We start from the raw sequence: 26,649 nt of genomic DNA on the forward strand, positions 1-26,649 counted from the left end.
ATTCCTGATAAAGGCCATGGTCAACTCTTGATGCGATTACAGTTACAGTACACTGTCACTGACTGGCTTCCCAGCCTGGACGGTGAAATCAACCCAGAAGGGTACATGTTACCCGGCAGCTCATTGAGCTCCACTGGCTACCTGTAGCTGCTCACATTCAATTCAAATCACTAATACTTTGTTTTTCGAAGTTTCGAATTTCAGAGTTTCCGGTTCTGCACCCACTTTCTTGAATGCCCTCATACATATGCCCTACTATTGTTGCTGCTCTAACAGGTGCTTGTCACACAGTACTTTGATTGTTTTTTGGAAGTCGCTTTGGATAAAAGCATCATGCTAAATGACTACATGGATGTAAATGTAAATTAAACATATGTGTTGTCTCAGTGAAAGTGAAAGCATCCTCCTCTTGTATACGGCATATGTTGTTAGTTTATTTCCCAGAAACAAGAAATACTTTCTGATTGACAAAGTGGCTTTTCATTCTGTATCTGGCCACCTATGAAGTAGATCTGATAAAAAAAGTTTCAACCCAAGTTTCAATGTTTTTTTTAATGGTAACTATAACAGTAAATGTTATGTGGAACTATCCAGTAAATGATGCTGGAAACAGACTCTGCAACAATTGAATCAGCTGTAAACCAGCTAACTAGCCAATTGACAATTGATTGCATCCACTCATAAGCTTCCACTCCAGTGGTCTAGTTATACAGTACGCCTACTTTAGGCTTGTCAGTAACATTTTTTTTCTTGTGCTTTTGTTTGTTTGTACAGAAAGATACTGAAGCGGAGGTGCGAGAGACTATACGCAACAATCTCCATCTTCAGGGAAAAGTATGGATTGTTTTCAACCACCGGCATGAACCCTCCATTATTTTGTGTTTTTTGTTTACTCCTAAGTCATGTACAGTATTAGAGCCAGATCCAGAGCCAGAGCCATTCACCTTAGAGCAGAGGTCTCCAACAGGTAGCGCCCCATCTGCTTCTAAGTAGCTCTAAGTACGGTAGGGTTGAGGAAGATGTTCATACTGTAAATCTGAAATATATGTTAAAATTCCTATGAAATCAAATTCACAGTCTACAAAGAGAGAAGGTAAATGAGTTGAAAAGGAACCTTTAAAAATCATATATTTTTTGGGTGGAGATCAACTATGTGTGAACACATGGCATGCTACTACTAACATAAAAGCTCTCGGCCATAGTCACATCAAACAAATGTAATGTAATGTCCATTTTGTCAAAGTAGCTCTCGGAGGGAAAACAGGCTCTCGGCAATGTTGATTTTGTCAAAATAGCTGTCTGAGGAAAAAAAGCTTGGAGACCCCTGCCCTAGAGGAATCCAAACAAATCCCAGACTTCTACAAAATGCATATTAAGCATTCCCTCCAGAATTGAAAGAAATCATGACCAGATACACCTGAAGATATACCTCACCTTTTCAGCAGCCACAAACAAGACACAGTTGTGGTTGATTGGTGGTTGGTTAGCTAGAAAGCCTCTAGCTCAGTATGTTACTTTCTCCTCCACGTTCCATGTCACTCTGTTTTCCATTGTTCTACACATCTCTGCTTTTCTCCTTTGCATGTGTCTTTCTCATTTGCATCTTCACCACCTGTACAGTGTCTTTCACTTAAAAAAACAGGTTAAGTGCCACACTTTCATTCTGAAGTGGGTCAGTAACCATCAGGCTAGGAACTTTGGTCCTGAATTGCCTGGACATACATTGCCCCCATATTTATGCAGTTTTGCCATTCTGGACAGTACTCAGCGTATAATGAAACAGCTTCATCAGAGGGATTACAGCGGCATGGCACATTAAAGCACACAGCATGCCAAGGCAGTGCCAAACCTAGAACACGATTGCTTATGTCTGTAAGATACATGACTGTACAGAGCATGTTTGGTTGTATCACTTCACCAATGAGTCAAGATCTGTGAGCGAACAGATGTGTTTTGGAGTTACAATTACACTGGGCTGGAATCATTGCAGCATAACTACACAGAGTTGTTCAATCCTGTCTTGTCAGCTGGAGGATCCTGCTATTCGCTGGCAGATGGCACTATATAAAGACATGCCCAATAGAAGTGAGGATACATCAGACCCGGAGAAAACAGTGGAGAGGGTGCTTGATATTGCCCATGTGCTCTTCCACCTGGACCAGGTACGTACCTTGTGGGAGTCACAGTAGATTGAGAAACTATATGTGATGGAAGCACAACAGTTACTAAATCATGGGCAGCCGTGGCCTACTGGTTAGGGCTTCGGAGTTGGTGCCGTGGGGTTGCCGGTTCGATCCCCGACCAGTCCACGGCTGAAGTGCCCTTGAGCAAGGCACATAACCCCTCACTGCTCCCCGAGCGCCGCTGGTTGGGCAGGCAGCTCACTGCTCCGGGTTAATGTGTGATTCACCTCACTGTGTATTCACTGTGTGCTGTGTGTGTTCACTAATTTGGTTAAATTGGGTTAAATGCAGAGAAATGAATTTCCCTCACGGGATCAAAAAAGTATATATTCTTTTCTATTCTATTCTTCTATTCTAAATCCTAGATATGTCACCTGTGGTCTTAATTGAAAGTTTGGTTTTCGAATCAAAGCCTTTATTTACCAAAACAATGACTAATCATGAACATTATAATAATAATCTTTATTTAGAGAGCGCTTTTATAAACATAGTTACAAAGTGCTTTACATATATTCAACATTATTTATTTTATTTATTTTTAAAAACATCGGTAGCACTTTATAATAACCATCCGTTATAAATGGTTAATTGATACATTGTGTGAAATTGCTTTCCAAAATGTCCAATGGAAAATATCCGAAGATGCCCTAAAGGTACAGTATGCTCATTTTCGTACAGGTTGAACATCCCCAGAGGAGTAAGAAAGCAGTGTGGCACAAGCTATTGTCTAAGCAGAGGAAGAGAGCAGTAGTGGCCTGTTTCAGGATGGCACCCCTTTATAACCTGCCCAGGTAGTGCTGCATGGACTTTTTCTTTGAAAGTAGGACAGCATCACTTTTTAGATGGCACGATATGGGACAATTTAGTCCTGCATTTCCATATTCTATAATCAATCATTATTGATCAGTAAAAGTCTGTAATTTCTTCCATTTTTAATGTCATACCATCTGGCTCTCCTCAGGCACCGAGCAGTCAATCTATTCCTGCAGGGTTACTTGAGATCCTGGATAGAAACAGAGGAGCACTACTTTGAAGACAAGCTTATTGAGGACTTGGCCGTATGTATTTTGTACTATTATGATATAACAGCAGTTTCAAAATAATGTTGATCGCAAAAATACAATTATTTTCCACTACTATACATGTAGTAGTGGAATACTGAGTATTATCCAATATATAACTAAATATAACTGTGCTATGTGTGCCATTACCTGTGATTTTAATTGAAATTAGAAACCTGGAGGAGAGGAACCCCCTGAGGAAGATGAAACCACCAAACACATAGACCCCCTGCACCAGCTTATCCAGTTATTCAGTAGAACTGCACTGACCGAGAAATGGTAAGTGAATGTTGTTTAGAACTATTCTCAGGTTGTATGTGCTGTTACCTGTTACTCACTGGGTGTTTTGTTGTTCAGTAAACTAGAGGAAGACGCTCTCTACATGGCCTACGCAGATATCATGGCAAAGGTATACATTGAGTATTTACAACTTGCTAGTTCACTTTATTACAAGTGATACAAAATACAAAATGGTATTGTCTGGTATTTTCACTCATAAATCGACTTTCAGAATTGAAATATATTAATATTAAGGTACATTAAGGTACATGATTACAAATTACCTTTTTTTTTTTACTTTTATTGTGTAAGTGAGTTAATTATTTGTAATGCCTGTCTGTCAGAGTTGTCATGATGAAGAGGATGAAGATGGTGAGGAAGTGAAAAGTTTTGAAGTAGGTGATATCATATACCATTCCCAGTGTATTTCTAACATCTCATGGCCAAGCATTGCAATTTACATATTTTTGAAAGCAGTGTTTTCTGCACCATACCTCAGCTCCAACCACAAAACTTCAATTTAGACCTTGTTTCTCAGAAATCGACCAATTGTAGCAGATATTGATGGGATGATTCATTGTGTTTGATGGGCTATGTTCAAGAAATAGGTTTAAATATTGTTGGGAGCAATTTGTGCTGCTGCTACTCTGAATTTATTGAACATGGGATAGTTTCCAGAAAACCTTGAAACATACAGTAGCCTTCATATTCATCATACTAGTGACAGTTACTGTATTTGCAAAGATTGTATTGGGTATTTGTACTTCATAGGTAGTGTATCAGGTGTCTCTTGTAACTGACCCTAGGCAGATGGGTTGGGCCCTTGAGTCGTGGATCTGTCTGAGGTTTCTTCCTATATGTATCTCCAATTCTAGTTTTTCCTTGCCCCCGTTACTCATGGGCTCTCTTTGAATGTTTAACACTCTGTAAAGCGCCATAGGACATGTGTAATGTTTTGGCGCTCTATAAGTAAAATTAAAAATTAAATTGAAATTGAAATTGAAATTGAATTGTCATTTCTGACAACTTTTACTTTCACTGCCTTACATTTGAACACAAATATCTGTACTTGCTAGTGCTTACATTTTCAAAATAGTTGTGCTTTCGTGCTCATGCATTTGATGCATTATTGATTATTTTTTATTTCACATCGTTGCATGCCTTCCCAACATCAAGGCCGATTTCAACCTAAATGGGTGGTCCATGTTGATTTTCCACCTGTTCGTCTCTCCACCAGGAAAAGGAGATGGAAAAGCAGAAACTACTTTACCAACAGGCACGATTACATGACCGAGGCGCTGCAGAGATGGTCCTTCAAACTATCAGTGCGAGTAAAGGTATCAGTGGCTGCACGGGTCCATCGTTAATTAGTTAATAGATGTTAAATTGTATTTTCGAACTGCTCCATAGATCACTTTTTTCATATGGAAAAGCAGACATACAGTAGAATGGAAAAGCACTTGTACCTTGGCTTTGTTGAATAAAGAGACTTGGGTACATGTCTACAAAGTTACCATCAACTGGAGACATGCTTGTTTCCTCCTTCATATGCAAATATCAGTTTTAAGTGCAAGTATAATATCAGAGAGTGGATCGGGTTGTGAGAATTGTTACACCCCTAGCCCTATCGCTCACATGATAAACTTAATTACTTCATAGAACAAGAACAAGCTTCCAGCAAACAGTGGAAGGAAACTATAATATATCTTGCTATCTCCTTTTTGCCCACTGTGATATTTAAACGATTATTACCATTACATAATTTAATGAATGACATATTTTATGCATATGATGTATATTTTATCAATTCAGCTCTTCCAAAGACAGGTAAAGTGTAGAACCTGACTGTGAACAATTGATTTTGACCATACATGGTTTATTTGTTCTTCAGGGGAGATGGGACCAATGGTTGCATCCACATTAAAGCTGGGGATTGCCGGACTAAATGGAGGAAATTCCACTGTGCAACAGGTAGCTGATCTCAAGTCATGTATCTGCAATGATATTATGCATACAATGAAATGAATGAACTCTACCTTGTTAAACACACAAACATAATGACTTCTCAAAAGCACATTTGTCAAAATCATCATTGTTGTGTTTCATAGGCTATTTAAAGTTTTAAGCGAGAGACCAAGCTGCAAAATGAAAAAGGCATCTATTCTTATTGTGTATGTGTGTGTGCGTGTGTGTGTGTGTGTGTGCATGTGTTTGTATACATGAGAGCCTCCTCAGTGGATTTAAGGGGAGGACTATTGTCTCACTACATTTAGAGAAATGCATCTGATTTTTGGTGGATCTTGCTTTATTGAAAATGTTACACCGTGGTAGCTCTAATTCTTGTATTGGACATTTTTATTAAAATTGAAACACCTCTTAAAGCAGCCCTGAAGAGTTGTTTTACCTTAAATTACATTTCCAGAATCATTGTGATGGCACATAATTTGGAGCTCTTTTTCTACAAGCTACTCTCTGTGCATTCCCTATTGTATCAGAGTTATGTTTATAGTTTGTTACAAAGACACACATTTATTATGTTAACGTGTTCATCTATTATTGCACTTCTCAACTGCAGGCGGACCCTGAGAGCAAATATTTTCTTTAAGTGCTGCTAAGAATCACAATGCAAACAACACAACGCAACAACCAGGGAATCCAACAGAAATAACATAGGAAATTAGTCATAGTAGACAATTGTTACTGTATTTGTTGGAGGGCATGATTGCACTTTTTAATACCTGCTTGCCTCTCCTTTTTAGAAAATGCTGGACTATCTGAAAGATAAGAAAGATGTGGGCTTTTTTCAGAGTCTGGCAGGTCTCATGCAGTCCTGCAGGTAAGACACCTATAGGTCATGAAAGTTCAATGAAAACGAACAGAGTGTCCTCAGCACATTTACCTCTGTACCCTTTTATCCTCCCCTTCTTCCTCAGTGTTCTAGATCTCAATGCATTCGAGAGACAAAACAAAGCTGAAGGCTTGGGTATGGTGACTGAAGAAGGCTCAGGTACTTTTTTTAGGCTCAAGGAAAAGGTTTTAGGGCCATTTTTATATTTTTTATAGATGCAATAATAAGAAAATGAAAATCTTATACAGCATATATCTTTTTTAGTATGGGAATTGGTATGTTAACAACACTGTAACCATTGTTTGAATCATTGACAAGTGAATACGTCACTGAGAACCAAGGTAAAGCACATGAAAACACATTAATTATTAAGTTTATTTTTATGTCCTAAGGTTATTATTTACATAGAAGGTTATTCTTTTATTTATGTTCATTTTTTAACATAGATAAACCCAGCTGAAGTGGGCTGATGTTGAAGTGCATAAAAACATTCAATGTTGACAGATTTGTTTTCTGACACCTTTTTAATTTTTCTGATTTATTTGTTATTTTTATCAATATTTATTTTTTAATTTCTGTGTTGTCCACGTTCATTAATATTTTTGGGTCAATAACACATGTACTTAAATTTCATGTTTCACTTGCTACTGGATGCATTTAGTCCTTTTTTATATTATTTGAAACTTCTGTCATTTTCCTTTTTTGTCCTCATTTCAGACAGAGGTCAGATCACATAACCTGCTATGACAGATCTTGGTTTTGCACTGTTTGTTTTTGTTTGCTTGGTTGTTTCACTTAAATTTATCTGTACAAGAAAAATCGACAAGGGTTCAATGACAAAAAAGACATTTCTGCACTGTCAGAGTAAACTATTTCACATAAGCAACTAAAAATATAATCTTACATAGAACATAACCCTGCAGTTTCCTTGTTTCCATTTTTTGTTTGGTTGTCAACAATTTTTACTACATTTGAATTGAAATATTGCTTTTTTAATTTGCCAATATCCAGAGGCTGGTGCACCATGAAGCTTGTTATCTTATATCTTAAATGTCAACTAATTATACTCAATTGGCAAGGACCAAATCTGATTTGTAAATTTGTAATGTATTTAAAACAGGAACAACACATAATTTTAAGCATTACAAATTTAAATATTTAAGAAATTACCTTAATTATATTCATAATATCTTTGTTAGTCAAGAGTTTTTAACAGTCAGCTTCCTGGCATGCCCACAAACATCCTGCTTTCTTTTGTTGATATACAGTACCCATTTTAGATTTAGCGGTCATTTTTCAAAACAACAACAAAAAAATATTTATGAGCTGCTTGTCTCAGAAAGGCTTCTTAAAATGGAGAAAGTTGCCATTGTTTTTGGATGCTGTATTTTCGTGGGATTAGTATAACCTCCCAGCCTCTATTAGAACTGACCTGAATTTAATACTTTGAATGTATACCAACACCAGATTGTGAGTAAACCAGTTTATGTATTTATCATTGTCTGACTCAGTTGGCAAACTATGTTTGCTCACCTTAGAGCTATCTTAGTACTGTTGTTTGTTTGATTATGTTGGTCTAGCATATTGAACACTCAATACATTGCAAATTTCCACTGGATTCAAGCAACACATAAACCGTTTTGTTCTACAATCTGTGTATATGGCAAATGAGAGAAGCATGATCTAAATGATCTTGTGTTATTCTAGTCCCACGATGTTGCAGCAACAGTGAGCACAGATTACCAGACAAATGGGCAAAGTTTTATGCCCTGCCTCTGTTGCTATTTTGTATTAACAACACACTCTTTTTTGTCATTACACCCATTTCAGCATTGTAGTCAAAGCTATTGATGATGATTTTTAATATTTTGGAATTTCTGAACAATTTAGAAAAAAGAATCAAGAAAATTATTATGGAAGCAATTTCTGATCTTTTTGAATTCTCACTTTTTTCTTTTCTTTTTCCCCCTTCCTTTTTCCTTTGATTTTAACGTTATGTCTTTCCCCCCCTCCTCAGTCATCACTCATGAGCGTGGTAATTATGACTTACGCCATTTGCTGTGATTTAGCTCTTGTCCTTTGTGTCAGCGCTGTCCAGGTCCTGAGTCCTTAACAAATCCTTACTTATCTTGCTACTTTCTGATGCATAGTCTGTGCTGATTCCACCCTTGTCTGTATAATCAAGCCGAGCTTGTGGAGTTGTTATGTAGCATACATTAGACTATGACATTAGAGTTGTACATAAGTCATCCTATTTTTGCTCTCCCCTCTCAGGATTTGCACAGTATCTGGCACACTAGATGTACATGTAAGAACAGTGAAGCTGTTGAAGTCTCCCATCCTCAAGTGTTTTGCAGTTGGCTGGGTGTAATGTTGTTTTCTCGTTGTTTTGTCTTTTTGAAGGCCTTGTGGTGTACTCTTTTCTCTGTAGTCTCTTGTTGCATTTTTAAACTCTGGTCGTGGCTTGGAAATGGCTGCGCTAATGTGAGGGGGTTGGCCAATAGCACATCAGCAAACCTCTCTATACCTCTCCAGAGGTTCAGCTGTTGACTCTGTGTTTTGTGATGTAGTCAGTGTGTTCTGTGTTTTATTGTCTCTTCCTTTGGTTGGATGTGCTGAATTGTTTTATATCAATATGTGGCTCTTTCATTTGTTTCCCCCCCATCCCTGGAAATCAATATTGTGTTCTATTTCTAATCGTTGTGTTTTCCATTGTTTCCATATTTCTGTTCAGTAAGATCATTCACAGATTATTGTATTTATGAATACAAACATGGTTTCTCTGAAGAGTAATGACATTTACATATCCAAGTTATCAATTTCTTAATGCTTTCCATGGCTTAGCGTTGTTTAAAAGCCAAATCAGAGGAAAGGGTAAGGACAATGAATGTAAGACTTGATAAGATTTAAGTAGAAGACAAAAAAAAAAAATGCTCCAGAAAAAAAATGCAGTAGAAATAATTTGCACAATAGAATATTTTGTACCCTTCTTACATTTTAATTGAGCTAAAATAAGCTAATTATATTTTGGGATATAGTGGATCCCCATTCAATCCCCAAGTCTTCTGATGGATATTGACACATCACTTTGTGATTATGACTGTCAGGTCCTGGATTTGATTTTACTCAAATGAACACTGGGGAAATCTTTGTGAAACACATTTTGTAAAATCTTAGAGATGGAGGATAATCTGAAACCACAGCTGAAAGACAGTCAATATAAGGGAATGCTTTCAGGCATATTTATTGACATGTGCATTTGTGTGTGATTGTAAATTGAAAAAGAAGTTGTGAAACTGATGGTTAATTGTTGTCAAACATTATACAGGAGAGAAGGTGATGCAAGATGATGAGTTCACCTGTGACCTCTTTCGCTTCCTGCAACTTCTGTGTGAAGGACATAACTCAGGTAGGTCACATGAGGGATGTTTAATCATGGTAAGCATAGTTATGAAGCATAATTGCCCCACACTTTTTATTACAAAAATGTGGCAAGTAGTGCTTTCCCAACGCAATTATGTACAATTCATTTGTTTTGATTTTATGTTCCAGATTTCCAGAATTATCTGAGAACACAGACAGGAAACAACACAACTGTTAACATCATTATATCTACAGTTGACTACCTCCTCAGAGTCCAGGCCAGTTTAAGATATTAAGGATTTCTTTTAAATTATTTACCAGTTGTGTCAGTGGTGTAAACACTTGCTGTTTGGTTTGGTCTGCAGGAGTCCATCAGTGATTTCTATTGGTATTATTCGGGGAAAGATGTCATTGATGAACAGGGGCAACGCAATTTCTCCAAAGCTATCAATGTAGCAAAGCAAGTCTTCAACACGCTGACTGAGTATATACAGGTAAATATTGTGAATTGTAAATGTAGTTATGTTATGTCTGTTTTATGTTTTCAAATTGAATGTAGAGTAAACATTTTAATTCTTTCAAAGGGCCCATGTACAGGAAATCAGCAGAGTCTAGCCCATAGTCGCTTATGGGATGCAGTGGTTGGCTTTCTGCATGTGTTTGCTCATATGCAGATGAAGCTGTCTCAGGTGTGCCACAATTCTAACAAATTGTTTTCCATAATCTAGCTATCTACTCATCACTATTACTTGAATGTAGCTAAACTCATTCAGCTCATTAATCTTTTGTGATTTGCAGGATTCTAGCCAAATTGATTTGCTGAAGGAGTTAATGGATCTCCAAAAAGACATGGTTGTGATGTTGCTATCCATGTTGGAAGGTAGCATTTTGATTAACTTATGATTAATTTATGTTTTTTACAGTGTATATTTTAAACAGTGTTAGTCATCCTAATCTTTTTTGGCAGGTAATGTTGTGAATGGGACCATTGGTAAACAGATGGTGGACATGCTGGTGGAATCTTCCAACAATGTGGAGATGATACTGAAGTTTTTTGACATGTTCCTCAAGCTTAAAGACCTAACGTCCTCAGATGCTTTCAAAGAATATGACCCTGATGGGAAAGGGATTATCTCAAAGCGAGATTTCCATAAAGCAATGGAGAGTCACAAACACTACACACAATCTGAAACAGACTTCCTGCTCTCCTGTGTAGAGACAGATGAGAATGAGACTCTTGACTATGAGGAGTTTGTGGAAAGGTTCCATGAACCAGCCAAAGACATTGGTTTTAATGTGGCTGTACTTCTAACCAACCTTTCTGAGCATATGCCGCATGATTCACGCCTTCAGACCTTCTTGGAGTTGGCTGAGAGTGTCCTTAATTACTTCCAGCCTTTCTTGGGCCGCATTGAGATCATGGGTAGTGCCAAGCGTATTGAACGTGTCTACTTTGAAATTAGTGAGTCTAGCCGCACACAGTGGGAGAAGCCACAGGTAAAAGAGTCCAAACGACAGTTTATCTTTGATGTTGTCAACGAAGGTGGTGAGAAGGAAAAGATGGAGCTTTTTGTCAATTTCTGTGAAGACACCATTTTTGAGATGCAGCTTGCAGCACAAATGTCAGATGCTAGTGAGCGCTTGGCCAGCAAGGAGGACACAGAGCGGGGAGAAAAGCCTGAGGAGGAGAGCCCTGAGATGGGCTTCTTCTCTGTTACCACTGTAAGGACAGCCCTTCTAGCTCTCCGCTATAATGTTATAGTGTTAATGAAAGTGCTTTCCATGAAGAGCCTGAAGAAACAGGTGAAGAGGGCCAAGAAAATGACATTGCAGGACATGGTAATGGCACTTGCTGCCTTCTACTGGAGTGTGCTGATTGGACTTCTGCATTTTGCATTTAGCGTCTCACGTGGGTTCTTCCGTATTATATACAACACCTTCCTTGGGGGTAATCTGTTGGAAGGTACCAAGACCATGAAAATGTCTGACCTCATAACCAGCATGCCTGACCCAACACAGGAGGAGGCGCGTGGGGAGGTTGAAGAAGGTGGGGAAAATAAATCAATTGAGAGGCCCTTGACAAAGGAGGACTTAGCCGACCTCACTGTTGCTACAGATGAAACAGAACTTCTTTCAGACATCTTTGGCTTAGATTTACGAAGAGAAGGGGGACAGTACAAGATAATGCCTCACAATCCAAATGCCAGCCTGACTGACTTATTAAATGCCCCAATACCTCCTCCTAGTCCCTCCCCTGAGCCTAGAAGACATCAGGTACTTGAGAAATCTTAATTCATCTTTCACAAGATATTCTTGTTACCGTTGTGTTTCATATTGTGCATTTTTGAAAGTGAAAATGGAAATCTGATGTTATCTCACACATACTGTATACAGGCCCTATATTTGTTATTTATTATATATATATACAGTACCCTCCAGAATTATTGGCACCCTTGGTAGAAGTTGACTAAAAATAGGTCTAAAAAATAATCTTTAGGTGATTTATTGTACTCCCACAATGAAAACAATGAGGAAAAATACACCCTGCAAGGGAAGCAAATTTATTCTGAGAAAAAGGAAAATCTCATAAAGAAATAAATGTTTTTAATAAAAACACGTCACTCACAATTATTGGCACCCCTACTTGTAATACCTTCTTAAACCTCCCTTTGTCAATAAAACAGCATGTAATATTCTTCTCTGACACCCCATAAAGATTGAGAATACAAAGTAAGGGATTTAAGACCATTCATCTTTACAAAACCTCCCCAGATCGTCCAGATTGCTAGGTCCACACTTGTGCATTCTTCTCGTTGACTCATCCCACTGTTTTTCTATGGAGTTTAGATCAGGGGACTGCTATGGCAATGTCTGAAGCTTGATTTTGTGTTCAGTAAACCGTATTTGTTTTGATCTGTGCATTTGTTTTGGTTCATTGACCTGATGAATGATCCAATCATGACCAACTTTTAGGGCCTTGGCAGAGATTGTTTGATTTCCTTTGAAAATGTTCAGGTTTTTCTTGGTGTTCATGATGCCATGCACCTTAATTAGGTTCCCAAGGCATTAAATCAAGGCATTGGGAATTAAAACAGCCCCACAATAGCACAGCCCCTCCACCATAATTCTGATTAGGCATGGGGTTCTTTTTAGTATAGTCATTCTTCTATGTATGCCAAAGACACCTTAAGTGTTTTTAGCAAAAGAGCATAATTTTATTTTCATCTGACAATAGACCACACTCCCAGACATGTCATGGTACCATTCAGTAATTCCTGCCATTTACATTGTTCATTAAATGACTCTACTGGCTTTAACCTGACATGCAGTATAAATAATCTATTAGCAGTGAGGTCACTTTTGAAGATTTTTGGGGGGGATTTGGTGACCCCAAGATGATAGCTTTGTCTGTAACTCTCAACAGTGGTTCTTATGGATTTTTTTGCCTATCATACCATCCTCCATACTGTGCGTGGGAGCAAAATAGCCATGGGTCTTTGTCCAAGCATGTTTGCCACATTTCCAGATGATTAGAACCTTTTATTCATCATTTTAACTGAAATATAGGCATTTTCAACAAAATACCTAGTTTCCATAGACATTCTCTTACTTACAAATGTCAACACAATTTCTTTGTATTTCAATTTAGTGTATTCTCTTGTCTCTCCAATGTTGAAAAATGACTAGAGGATTTAGCCTCTGAGTGACTTCATTTTCATACCATAGTGAAAAAGAACGTCATGAACTACTTCTGAAAGTTCACAGACACTCTGATTTACTTTAAAACGTTGCATTTACATAGGAAAATGCTCCTGTTAAATGTTGTACGTAATATGTTTCAGGGGTGCCAATAATTGTGAGCAAGCTGTTTTTGTTAAAAATATTTATTTCTTTATGAGATTTTCCTTTTTCTCAGAATAAATTTGCTTGCCTTGCAGGGTATATTTTTCCACATTGTTTTCATTGTGGGAGTACAATAAATCACCTAAAGATTTTTTTTATACCTATTTTTAGTCAACTTTTACCAAGGGTGCCAATAATTCTGGAGGGTACTGTAGCTCTGGAAATTATATATACAGGATACAACTCAAATTTGCAGTGGTCTCTTAATTTTGAATATGACCGTCAACTCATTCAAATGTCACTCAGCAACCGTAGGATGTAGAAAATGTGCAGTGGTCTCTTAATTTTTTCCAGAGCCATCTTTATGTATATTTGTGCATCCAGTCTGTCACAAAATGATAAAACAAGATTGAGATGGGTAATCGGTAGAGTTGAGAAAGAATAATGTGAGCTGTGTGTTTGACTACTGGATGCCTTTTTTGTAATGCCAGTGAAGATGGAGTAAAAGTAGTTGAGACAGGAGTTGGTGTAAATATGGACCAGCGTTTCTGTATAATTAATGATGGGGGAGTGTTGTCCAATGCTGTTTAAGTGGAACAGTATATGGGTTCAAAACTGAGTGAGGGACCTAAAAATGACGTCAGGATTTATTTACAGTTATGAAGATGGCATCAATGTCAGAAAGCATGTAGGCCAAAAAGTTGTTTTTAACTAAGTACTCAAAGTAAGAAACCCAAAAACTGAGGTGCATTAACTTGGCTGGCAAGTTTTGAATTTCACCTGTGAATCAGTGGTCATAAACTGACACAGAGGGATAGCTTATAAGAATATTCTTTGAGGCGTTATCTAAAGAACTGTTTTATGTTAGTAGTGAAGATGTGTGGTGATGGGTTTGATGGGTTTTTCCTCTTGTTTTATAATATTTTATGTCTTTACTATTTTTCATCAAATATTTTGCCAGTACATTTTTGATGGTGTCTTGTGTATTGTGCATTTTAGGTTAAAGAATCATTAAAAGAGGAAAAAGGGGGAACAGAAGACATTAAGCCAGAGCCAGAGAAAGCAGAGTATGTTCTCATCATACTGTCAATCTGACTATTTAAACAGACTATTTCAAAATGTCTTTCTGGATCATTCTTTCTGGTTCATGGGACATTCACATGATTTGTTTCAGAGGAGAACGTGTGGAGAAAGTAGAAGATAAGGAACAGCTCAAGCCAAAGCAGAGGGTCAGACAGATCCACATCTCCAAATCCGATGAGCCAGACCTGCAGGAATCTGCATTCTGCAAAAAAATCATTGTCTACCAGAGGAAGCTTCTTGTAAGACCACACTAATGGCATTATATTTACATGTATTATTGTGGCAAATCATTTTATTCAAAGTGACTTATGAATAAGGTGCAATACAGACAAGATTTTGCTTTGCTAATTGAATAATAAACATATGGAATTGTAACTGTCTAATTGAGACTCTATTATCCAATCTGGTAGGGTAAACTGTTAAAAAAATATGTAGAATTGTTATCCAAGTAGGCCATTTAAGCGTGGGGTTACAAATATTGTGATGTCTGGTCAAATCCAAGCTGTGCAAATAACTAGATTTCTGTAATGCCCTGTGGTTATCTGTTGAGATGCACTAAACAGATAAGATACATACCACAAGCTGCCAGATAGCAATAAAGAATGCTTTGCAACACCTGTGTACAACAAAATGGTGTTTAGTTTTACCTTATCCAAATACCTTAACATACCTGAATACAGAAGCACGGATGGAATGATATCTGACTTGACCTATTAACTGTCCTGTGTTGTGCAGATAGCAATTTTCTTAAGCTGTTAACAGTTCCAGATGAGTCCCAGCATCACAAAACCCATTGCTACTAAAGCTAGTTATGGGGACAGGTCAGACTAATTGAACAGCATGTGTCTTGACCCTTTGTAGAACTACTTTGCCAGGAACTTCTACAACATGAGGATGCTGGCATTGTTTGTGGCCTTTGCTATCAACTTCATCCTTCTCTTCTATAAGGTACGTCTTGAGTTGCTGTTATATTGACCTGATTCATAGTAGATTTTTTTCAGAAATATTTGTGTATACATTATCATGATTATACAAAATATTGAGAATGACCTGTTGTAATGTACTGCAATGATGATACTAGATGACGCTGTAGTATTTAATTTCTTAAAATCTCAAATGTATTTCAGCAAACATGACGTGAAATGCTCTTGCCTATTCTTGTTGATACATAGGTGTCTACATCTTCAGCTGTGATTGAGGAGAAGGAGGTGTTTAGAAGCCCAGTAGATGCAGGCCTGCACTGGAATCCTCTGGGTGCTACCCCTGATCGCACCATGACTGTGCATTTTGTCCTTGAGGAAAGTAGTGGCTACATGGAGCCTACTCTGCGCATCCTTGCCATCCTGCACACAGTCATCTCTTTCTGCTGCATCATAGGGTACTACTGCCTGAAGGTTGGTGTCTAAACAATATTTCTGTTATTATTGTGTATTAATATTGTCTATTAAACTAATATTAAGGACAGGGACAGAGTGGCGGTTTAGTTTTAGAATAGTGTTTGATGATTTATGGCAACATGCAGGTATGAGTTTCATCTACATTATGCTTCATAAGTTCTGCCAAAGGTATAGTTTTTTTTTCCAGATCAGTGTATTTGTGGTATTGTGGTATTGCGTCAAGTGCATTATGACATAAAAAATCTATTTTCAGGTTCCCTTGGTAATCTTCAAGCGTGAAAAAGAGGTGGCTAGAAAGCTGGAGTTTGATGGCCTGTATATTACTGAGCAGCCTTCAGAGGATGACATCAAAGGCCAGTGGGATAGGCTGGTCATCAATACTCAGTGAGTATGATATACCAGCAGCAAATGTAACCACTTTTTTGAAAAGATCCTCTTTGCTAGAACTGTGTATAAGTCTAACAACATGTAACTCAGACTGAAGTGACAACACGAAGGAGAACTTTATTGCTTAAAACCATTAACCCACAGAAGTAACTCTAATGCATAGCACTGCTAGCATCGAATATTTCCACTTTTCCATTGCAAAATTCCACTGTCCACTCTGATCCCATTAGCCTGGTTAGCGCCTACCACTTCTCAAATGAGATGTGGTCTGGCAACCACACGTTCATTTTCTCGTATTTGAAAAAATGCCCAGATCCGTACATTGGGCGCCACGGATGTCTATCAAATGCGTCTGTGTAGAGCTCATCATCGTCTTGCTTGCCCCCCTGTTTTGTGATTGGTCCCCTATCTCAGGCAAAAATTAAGGCGGTAGTTTCCAGACTGCCTTAGCAGCGTGAATGAAATCGCGCGCAAGGCAGCATGGGAACACCCTGGCTAGATCCATTGCATTTTGGCGGAGAAAAATAATAGTAGGAAATATCTGACTCAATGCAATTTGGTTATTAAGTGAGGATGTAATAATGGGATAATAAATATCTTTCCGGGTCCAACGGTTTTCAGACTCACTTGTTTTTCTCCATAGAGAGTAAAATAAACTATTTTTCCAACTATTCTACGTAACTATTTTTCCGCTATTCTAAGTAGCTTTTAAGAAGACTGTCATCTTACTACTGACTTGTTTAGTAGAAATCAAAACTTGTCCCAAAACTGGTCCTGGCACACTCATTTCAACAGCCACCATGTCAAAAGGACACCTACACTCGTGCCCACTAGATGGTAGTCCTAAGCCACTGGTTTGGTTTACCTTCTCAATTCTAAATGCTGACAGCAGGGGAGCAACAATGTGTGCATTACAGTTTCAATTACTTAGGCACAAGTTACCCTGCTGCTCAATGAACTCCACTGGCTATCCCTAGCTGCCCACATCAAATTCAAGTCACTAATACTGGTTGGTGTGACTAAATGATGGCTGCGTCTGCCCCCACCTACATAAATACTCTCATAAAGGCTTCTAAAGGGTTACCCCTCAGCCACTGCATTCCTCCTAGGATCGTTGTCTGGCACTGCCACTTCTACACACACAGAAATCCAGACTATTTTTATATTTGTAGTCCCTTGATGGTGACACCAGAGCAGGATTGTCCCTCTCTATCTTCAAGAAGCTCTTGAAGACCCACTCTTCCAAAGATACCTCCTCTCCTAGCACTTCTACCAAGCTAATGCACCTGACGTGCATTTACCGTGCACTTACCCCTCTTCTCTCCTCTGCCTCCTTCTTCTAGAAATTGTCCTACTACCACACGTTGACTAGTACTTATAATGTCTGCACTCTTACCCTGTAGTGATAGTATTGACTGATGCAGTAGTCTCCTCTGCACTGTATGTTATTCCTAATTCTGTAAGTTGCTTTGGTTAAAAGCATGCTAAATGAATAGGTGTAATGTAATGTAATTTAGCAGTGCCAAAGCGACTTACAAAAAAATTGTGATGACAGCAATGTAACTATACATAGCTACAAAAGCTATGGCTATATTTTTAAATGTACAGCCAAAACAAATTAATTTGACACATGCCCTTTAAACTGTTTAGTCAAAGCATCACTAAGAAGGTAGTTCCACCATGGGGGAGCCATGAAAGAAAAGACTGCAGACGCTTGCTTACCAGATGAATGAATTGGACAAGAGACGTACTGTAAATAGAATTTAAATAAAATGGTGGCAATCCAGTCGCAGTCCTATTTGTGAGAGTGAGATTTTGATTGAATTTCAGAAGCTGCTGGGAGCTAGGAAAGGGGCACTATCAGAAGAGTTGCATGTATCCTTGTGACGTGATTTGTGATTTTTTTTTTTTTTTTGAATATACAGGAAATTATAATGGTAAATGTAATGTAATAAATTGCCTTTATTGCGCAACATGAGTAATTACACAGACTTTTCTGGTGTGATGCTCTAGTTGATAATAACTCTATGCTACTGATAATAACTAAAGATTTCTTTTGTAGGTCATTTCCTAATAATTACTGGGATAAGTTTGTGAAAAGAAAGGTGGGTTGTACTTAAAATTCAAACCTTTGTTTTGTCAACAATTTTAAGATAATGATATTGCAATACTTAGAGGCACTGCTACTCAAGGCACTCCTATGAAGAACCAAGGTCTAAATATATATATATTGCATTTATTTTGTAGTGAGTCTGTGGCTTCAGTAGTCTGTGGTTAAACCTTCAGTCAGCCTGTATGCTGTATACTGTATGAACTACGCACCCAATATCTCTCACTGTGCTCCCAATACCCTCTGACACATTCATTATATTTCCACTACATAAAACTTACTTTGTGTGCGGACCCTATTTTAGGATTGGGGATGAAAGTAGACTTATGCATGTAATCTAAACAAATGATGCTAAAAAAGGTTCACCTAACCCTTAAGCTGGACCCTTTTTTTTGAAGGTGATGGACAAGTATGGTGAGTTCTATGGGCATGACCGCATCAGTGAGCTGCTGGGGATGGACAAAGCTGCGCTGGACTTCAGTGATGCGCATGAGAAGAGGAAGCCCAAGAAGGACAGTTCATTAGCTGCTGTGTGAGTGATGTACACAAGACTTGGAGAGCACCTACAAGTACTTATTTTGCTGAGAAATATGTCTCTGCTGTTTTTATGTGCTTGCTCATAGACACCAATTAGAAACATTGGTAAACCACATACTAGTTTTCTATCACAAGGCAACTTCAAATAGCCATAAAAGAGGTCTGCAAATTTGCAACAAAATGAAATGCTTCTTCACCATATTTGTGATTGCATTTACTTTGTACTTCTTTTTATGTCCTTATTATATATTGTTTGTGAGTTTTGAAATGCATTAACCAGATCCATTTCTGCAGTTAAAATATTGACCTGATTTCTTATGGTTGCTGCTTTATTTTAGGCATAGGATAACTTGGCTGATTACTTTGTATAGAGCTTTTTCTGAATTTTCTTATCCTTGCTCTTTTACAGAATCAATTCCATTGATTTGAAGTACCAGATATGGAAATTGGGAGTTGTCTTCACAGACAATGTAAATGTGCCCCTTTATTGAGACTTTGCATTGTTTCTTCCACTTTCTCTTATTAAATGTCCAAATGTACCTGCTTTCTGCTGATTTTTCTTCATGCTTAATTCTGTTTGCAGTCCTTCCTGTATCTGGCCTGGTACATGACAATGTCCATTCTGGGACACTACAATAACTTCTTCTTTGCAGCTCACCTCCTGGACATAGCCATGGGTTTCAAGACCTTGAGGACAATCTTGTCCTCTGTTACCCACAATGGAAAACAGGTAAACAGCTGAGTGATATGCGAAACCTTCAAGTAAGCACATGTCTATGGGTGCGTCCATTTGCCATAATGTGAATGTGCAAGGCTGTGTTATAATTGCTAAAACAAAACAATGTGCCTGGCACTCTCTGATCCATCACAGCAAACTTTGTGCATGACACTACTGAATATCATTTTTTTACAGTATATTGCTAAAAGTATTGGGTCACTTGCCTTGCATATCAGCTTAAGTGACATCCCATTCTTAAACCATAGGGTTTAATATGACGTTGGTCCACCCTTTGCAGCTATAACAGCTTCAACTCTTCTGGGAATTTTTTACCATTCTTCCAGAAGTGTAATTGTCAGGTCACACACTGATGTTGGACAAGGTGATTGGCTCTCAGTTTCCACACTCATTCATCCCAAAGGTGTTCTATTGGGTTTAGGTCAGGACTGTGCAGGCCAGTCAAGTTAATCCACACCAAACTCTGTCATCCATGTCTTTGTGGGCCTTGCTTTGTGCAATGGTGCACAGTCATGTTGAAACAGGAAATGGCCATCCCCAAACTGTTTAGCATGCCCAAAGCAAGGTCCATAAAGACATTGACGACAGAGTTTGGTGTGGATGAATTTGACTGGCCTACACAAAGTCCTGACCTCAACCCAAAAGAACACCTTTGGGATGAATTAGAACGGAAACTGAGAGCGTCTCCTCATCCAACATCAGTGCATGACCTCACAAATGCCTTTCTGGAAGAATGGTCGAAAATTCCCAGGAACACACTCCTAAACCTTGTGGAAAACCTTCCCAGAAGAGTTGAAGCTGTTATAGCTGAAAAGAGTGGACTGACGTCATATTAAACCCTATGGGATGCGACTGAAGTCAAATGTAAGTCAAGGCAGGTAACTCAATACTTTCGTACACCATCGTTCAAAAGTTTGGGGTCACTTATTGGAAAAGCCAATTAACCATTAAAACAACACCAAATCAGTCAGTCAATTTAATTTATACACGGGTAGTGCAATGTACACTCTCACTGTCCATAATATATGTGTGCTGTTTAAATTGGTACGCTGAATCTAATTGACTTCTATTGCTAAATAATAGACAGATATCAGATAGGCGAATTAAACACAAGATGGGAGTCCTCTTCACTACTTCTAAGTTCTTCCATTCATACTGTATCTGCTGCTTTTAGTGCCAAAGGGCTTTGTGACTTACTCTCACTGAAATAATAGAAATCCTATGTTTGCTCCTTCTTACTTACTGTACTTGTACGCAAATATATCATGTGCCACTCTTCCATCTCTTCCACCTTCAATGTGAAAGTTTGTTTCCACCAATGTTCCAGTACTTTTGCCTTTGCTGTCACTTTCATCATTGCCCATTTCAGATACAGGTGCATGTTGCAGTTGTTGTAATCATCTTCATCATGTTCATGTAAGCCAAAGTGTGCATAAATGCCACAGTAACAAACACAATTTTGTACAAGTTATTCTGACATATATTTTAAATAATTAATCTACTATGCTGCAAAAAAGTCGGGGTGCATTACAGTACCTTTCTCTTCTTCCAGTCGCCACCATGTTGTGTGGAAAAAGTCTATACAGGTCCATTAGCAAAAGTTAGTGTCACTGCACACAAAACGAGGACAGTTAACCTTGTGCTGACTTTCTCCTCACAAGATAGCAGCAACCTGAAGAAGGGACCCTTTTCATCGTAGTATAGTAGCATAGATGTTTAGTGCTTTTAGCTTACAGTAGATAACGGCTTTAAAAAGCTATTTATTTTGATGTACCGCAATTGCCCCCAAGGGCTATAGTATGTTATGCGCTGTTCAGTTGTAAATGCACATCTGGTCTTCCACCAAATGATGTCATTTTTGTTTAAAGGACTTGGGTATGACTTCTTTTGTATGCTGTACAAATCCTGAATTTGTACTCTCTCTCTCTCTCTCTCTCTCTCTCTCTCTTGTGTGTGTGTGTGTGTGTGTATGTGTGATCAGTTGGTCCTCACAGTTGGCTTACTTGCAGTAGTGGTTTATCTTTACACTGTGGTGGCCTTCAACTTTTTCCGCAAATTCTACAACAAGAGTGAGGATGGCGAGTCACCAGACATGAAGTGTGATGACATGCTTACAGTGAGTTTCTTCCCTGAATTTCACCTCCAAGCAGTGTAACACAAAAATAATTGAAAATGAAATTAGTGGGATCATTTATAAGTTACTTTGAGTTTCAGAAGTTAATTCACAGGCTAATATAACAGGTTTAATCAGTATTCATGATGTAGATTAAATCAGTATGTCAAGTTTATTTATATAGCACTTTTCATACACAGAGGTCATTCAATGTGCTTTACATAAACAAGAGCAAACAATAATAGCAAATAAAAGCATAGATGGACAATAGTCAAAGAATAGTGTCAGACAGTGGTTCTCAAAGACAGTGGAGAAAAGAGACATGGCTTTTTTGATTATGCCTTTTGATAAGGCCACACACACACACACATAGGAGCAGTAGTCGAGTTGTTAAAAAATGGCAGGGGGGATGGTGGATTTTAAAATGCACATCTGGGTATTAGTCTTGCGGGGGGTATGGGGGTCCTCCCCCAGAAAATGTTACATTTTTAAGATGCAATATCCTGTATTCTAGTCCATTTATAGCGTGACCTGCTGGACATTGGCAAATCCTACATTTCTTCCAATTCATGTACATTTTATGTGTCACTAACATTATAGATAATGTCTACGTCTAGTTGCTAAAATTGATCCCAGTTCAGAGTAACATTATCACATATCTATCAGATCTGAATTAGTGAACCAGACATCAATTTTAATGCATTCAACGATAACTTGTTATAACTAGAGAAAGTAATTCCAGGGAATTACGAGTGCATGAAAATGCAAACATTTCTGCTTAGGACGCACAGGAAACAGAGAGAGAGGGAGAGAGAGTTCTAGCATACATACAGACGGCATCTCGTCATACTCGTGGTTCCCGCCCCCAGTTACCGTGGTTACCATGGCTGAAACATCCCTGTGGGGGAAAACATTCGTTTCCACTGCATGCAATCTAATGGAGGTGGACGGTGTGAGTACAGAAAACATCTTTAAAAAGATTAAATATTTTAACAAAGATCAATAAACGGCTAAACCACGTTTGGACTGATAGTTATCTCTGTATCACCGAGGTTAAGAGTACCATTAAGTTCCCTCATTTTGGTAATTCCAGTTAAATAGCCAGAACTGTCTCGAGTACACCCATTGTAGAACTGTTGACAATGGCCGGACTGAGTAGCTCGGTTTAGCAAGCTAAATCGTATGGCATAACACCACATACACATAAGTTGCATCTAAATGTATTCTCACATTAATGTACATTTCCTACAATGTCCGTGGGAATAGTTTTAATACGTAATGTGTACGTTGGTTATGTTAAACTGATGATATTAAAGTTAGCTAGTTAGCAACCTAATGAAGCTACCATCGAATATTAGCTTCCAGCGAAGCTTGTCATCAAAATTGGGAAACTGAGAGCGAGTTAAGCTGCAATTTGATTGGCTGTTGGAATCCTGCAATCTGATTGGCTCCCAGAACCCTGCAATCTGATTGGCTCCCAGAATCCTGCAATCTGATTGGCCCCCAGAATCCAGCGATCTGATTGGCTCCCAGAATCCTGCGATTTGATTGGCTCCCAGAATCCTGCAATCTGATTGGCTGTTGGAATCCTGCAATCTGATTGGCTCCCAGAATCCAACAATTTGATTGGCTCCCGGAATCCTGCAATTTGATTGGCTCCCAGAATCCTGCAATCTGATTGGCTGTTGGAATCCTGCAATCTGATTGGCTCCCAGAACCCTGCAATCTGATTGGCTCCCAGAATCCTGCAATCTGATTGGCCCCCAGAATCCAGCGATCTGATTGGCTCCCAGAATCCTGCGATTTGATTGGCTCCCAGAATCCTGCAATCTGATTGGCTGTTGGAATCCTGCAATCTGATTGGCTCCCAGAACCCTGCAATCTGATTGGCTCCCAGAATCCTGCAATCTGATTGGCTGTTGGAATCCTGCAATCTGATTGGCTCCCAGAATCCTGCAATCTGATTGGCTGTTGGAATCCTGCAATCTGATTGGCTCCCAGAATCCTGCAATTTGATTGGCTGTTGGAATCCCGTAATCTGATTGGCTGTTGGAATCCTGCAATCTGATTGGCTCCCAGAACCCTGCAATCTGATTGGCTCCCAGAATCCTGCGATTTGATTGGCTCCCAGAATCCTGCAATCTGATTGGCTCCCAGAGTCCTGCAATCTGATTGGCTGTTGGAATCCTGCAATCTGATTGGCTCCCGGAATCCTGCAATCTGATTGGCTCCCAGAATCCTGCAATTTGATTGGCTGTTGGAATCCCGCAATCTGATTGGCTGTTGGAATCCTGCAATCTGATTGGCTCCCAGAACCCTGCAATCTGATTGGCTCCCAGAATCCTGCAATCTGATTGGCTCCCAGAATCCTGCGATTTGATTGGCTCCCAGAATCCTGCAATCTGATTGGCTCCCAGAATCCTGCAATTTGATTGGCTGTTGGAATCCCGCAATCTGATTGGCTGTTGGAATCCTGCAATCTGATTGGCTCCCAGAACCCTGCAATCTGATTGGCCCCCAGAATCCTGCAATCTGATTGGCTCCCAGAGTCCTGCAATCTGATTGGCTGTTGGAATCCTGCAATCTGATTGGCTCCCAGAATCCTGCAATCTGATTGGCTCCCAGAATCCTGCAATTTGATTGGCTGTTGGAATCCCGCAATCTGATTGGCTGTTGGAATCCTGCAATCTGATTGGCTCCCAGAGTCCTGCAATCTGATTGGCTGTTGGAATCCTGCAATCTGATTGGCTCCCGGAATCCTGCAATTTGATTGGCTCCCAGAATCCTGCAATTTGATTGGCTGTTGGAATCCTGCAATTTGATTGGCTGTTGGAATCCTGCAATCTGATTGGCTCCCAGAACCCTGCAATCTGATTGGCTCCCAGAACCCTGCAATCTGATTGGCTCCCAGAACCCTGCAATCTGATTGGCTCCCAGAATCCTGCGATTTGATTGGCTCCCAGAATCCTGCAATCTGATTGGCTCCCAGAATCCTGCGATTTGATTGGCTCCCAGAATCCTGCGATTTGATTGGCTCCCAGAATCCTGCAATCTGATTGGCTGTTGGAATCCTGCAATCTGATTGGCTCCCAGAATCCTGCAATCTGATTGGCTGTTGGAATCCTGCAATCTGATTGGCTCCCAGAATCCTGCAATTTGATTGGCTGTTGGAATCCCGCAATCTGATTGGCTGTTGGAATCCTGCAATCTGATTGGCTCCCAGAACCCTGCAATCTGATTGGCTCCCAGAATCCTGCAATCTGATTGGCTCCCAGAACCCTGCAATCTGATTGGCTCCCAGAACCCTGCAATCTGATTGGCTCCCAGAATCCAGCGATCTGATTGGCTCCCAGAATCCTGCAATCTGATTGGCTGTTGGAATCCTGCAATATGATTGGCTCCCAGAATCCTGCAATCTGATTGGCTGTTGGAATCCTGCAATCTGATTGGCTCCCAGAATCCTGCAATTTGATTGGCTGTTGGAATCCCGCAATCTGATTGGCTGTTGGAATCCTGCAATCTGATTGGCTCCCAGAACCCTGCAATCTGATTGGCTCCCAGAATCCTGCAATCTGATTGGCTGTTGGAATCCTGCAATCTGATTGGCTCCCAGAATCCTGCAATCTGATTGGCTGTTGGAATCCTGCAATCTGATTGGCTCCCAGAATCCTGCAATTTGATTGGCTGTTGGAATCCCGCAATCTGATTGGCTGTTGGAATCCTGCAATCTGATTGGCTCCCAGAACCCTGCAATCTGATTGGCTCCCAGAATCCTGCAATCTGATTGGCTCCCAGAATCCTGCGATTTGATTGGCTGTTGGAATCCCGCAATCTGATTGGCTGTTGGAATCCTGCAATCTGATTGGCTCCCAGAACCCTGCAATCTGATTGGCCCCCAGAATCCTGCAATCTGATTGGCTCCCAGAGTCCTGCAATCTGATTGGCTGTTGGAATCCTGCAATCTGATTGGCTCCCAGAATCCTGCAATCTGATTGGCTCCCAGAGTCCTGCAATCTGATTGGCTGTTGGAATCCTGCAATCTGATTGGCTCCCAGAATCCTGCAATCTGATTGGCTCCCAGAGTCCTGCAATCTGATTGGCTGTTGGAATCCTGCAATCTGATTGGCTCCCGGAATCCTGCAATTTGATTGGCTCCCAGAATCCTGCAATTTGATTGGCTGTTGGAATCCTGCAATTTGATTGGCTGTTGGAATCCTGCAATCTGATTGGCTCCCAGAACCCTGCAATCTGATTGGCTCCCAGAACCCTGCAATCTGATTGGCTCCCAGAATCCTGCGATTTGATTGGCTCCCAGAATCCTGCAATCTGATTGGCTCCCAGAATCCAGCGATCTGATTGGCTCCCAGAATCCTGCGATTTGATTGGCTCCCAGAATCCTGCAATCTGATTGGCTCCCAGAATCCTGCAATCTGATTGGCTGTTGGAATCCTGCAATCTGATTGGCTCCCAGAATCCTGCAATTTGATTGGCTGTTGGAATCCCGCAATCTGATTGGCTGTTGGAATCCTGCAATCTGATTGGCTCCCAGAACCCTGCAATCTGATTGGCTCCCAAAATCCTGCAATCTGATTGGCTGTTGGAATCCTGCAATCTGATTGGCTCCCAGAACCCTGCAATCTGATTGGCTCCCAGAACCCTGCAATCTGATTGGCCCCCAGAATCCTGCAATCTGATTGGCCCCCAGAACC

General features: G+C 39.6%; 1 protein-coding gene across 1 annotated transcript in view; it reads left to right on the forward strand.

Moving 5' to 3' along the window:
• Nucleotides 1-26,649, forward strand: part of ryr2a (ryanodine receptor 2a (cardiac)) — a 119,172-nt gene that overhangs the window by 81,708 nt on the left and 10,815 nt on the right. The window contains exons 71-97 of the mRNA XM_062525565.1: nt 775-834; nt 2,028-2,162; nt 2,862-2,974; nt 3,145-3,241; nt 3,417-3,523; nt 3,602-3,653; nt 3,868-3,918; nt 4,761-4,860; nt 5,415-5,494; nt 6,283-6,359; nt 6,457-6,530; nt 9,700-9,780; nt 9,924-10,012; nt 10,100-10,228; nt 10,319-10,423; nt 10,533-10,614; nt 10,702-12,008; nt 14,577-14,644; nt 14,752-14,899; nt 15,522-15,608; nt 15,833-16,054; nt 16,311-16,441; nt 18,507-18,549; nt 18,953-19,086; nt 19,501-19,561; nt 19,675-19,821; nt 21,809-21,943. Of these exons, the coding sequence (XP_062381549.1) occupies nt 775-834; nt 2,028-2,162; nt 2,862-2,974; nt 3,145-3,241; nt 3,417-3,523; nt 3,602-3,653; nt 3,868-3,918; nt 4,761-4,860; nt 5,415-5,494; nt 6,283-6,359; nt 6,457-6,530; nt 9,700-9,780; nt 9,924-10,012; nt 10,100-10,228; nt 10,319-10,423; nt 10,533-10,614; nt 10,702-12,008; nt 14,577-14,644; nt 14,752-14,899; nt 15,522-15,608; nt 15,833-16,054; nt 16,311-16,441; nt 18,507-18,549; nt 18,953-19,086; nt 19,501-19,561; nt 19,675-19,821; nt 21,809-21,943 (3,915 nt within the window). The remainder of the gene's footprint in view (nt 1-774; nt 835-2,027; nt 2,163-2,861; nt 2,975-3,144; nt 3,242-3,416; nt 3,524-3,601; nt 3,654-3,867; nt 3,919-4,760; nt 4,861-5,414; nt 5,495-6,282; nt 6,360-6,456; nt 6,531-9,699; nt 9,781-9,923; nt 10,013-10,099; nt 10,229-10,318; nt 10,424-10,532; nt 10,615-10,701; nt 12,009-14,576; nt 14,645-14,751; nt 14,900-15,521; nt 15,609-15,832; nt 16,055-16,310; nt 16,442-18,506; nt 18,550-18,952; nt 19,087-19,500; nt 19,562-19,674; nt 19,822-21,808; nt 21,944-26,649) is intronic.

The sequence above is a fragment of the Sardina pilchardus genome, chromosome 22 (genome assembly GCF_963854185.1).
Source record: "Sardina pilchardus chromosome 22, fSarPil1.1, whole genome shotgun sequence".
Lineage (NCBI taxonomy): Eukaryota > Metazoa > Chordata > Actinopteri > Clupeiformes > Clupeidae > Sardina > Sardina pilchardus.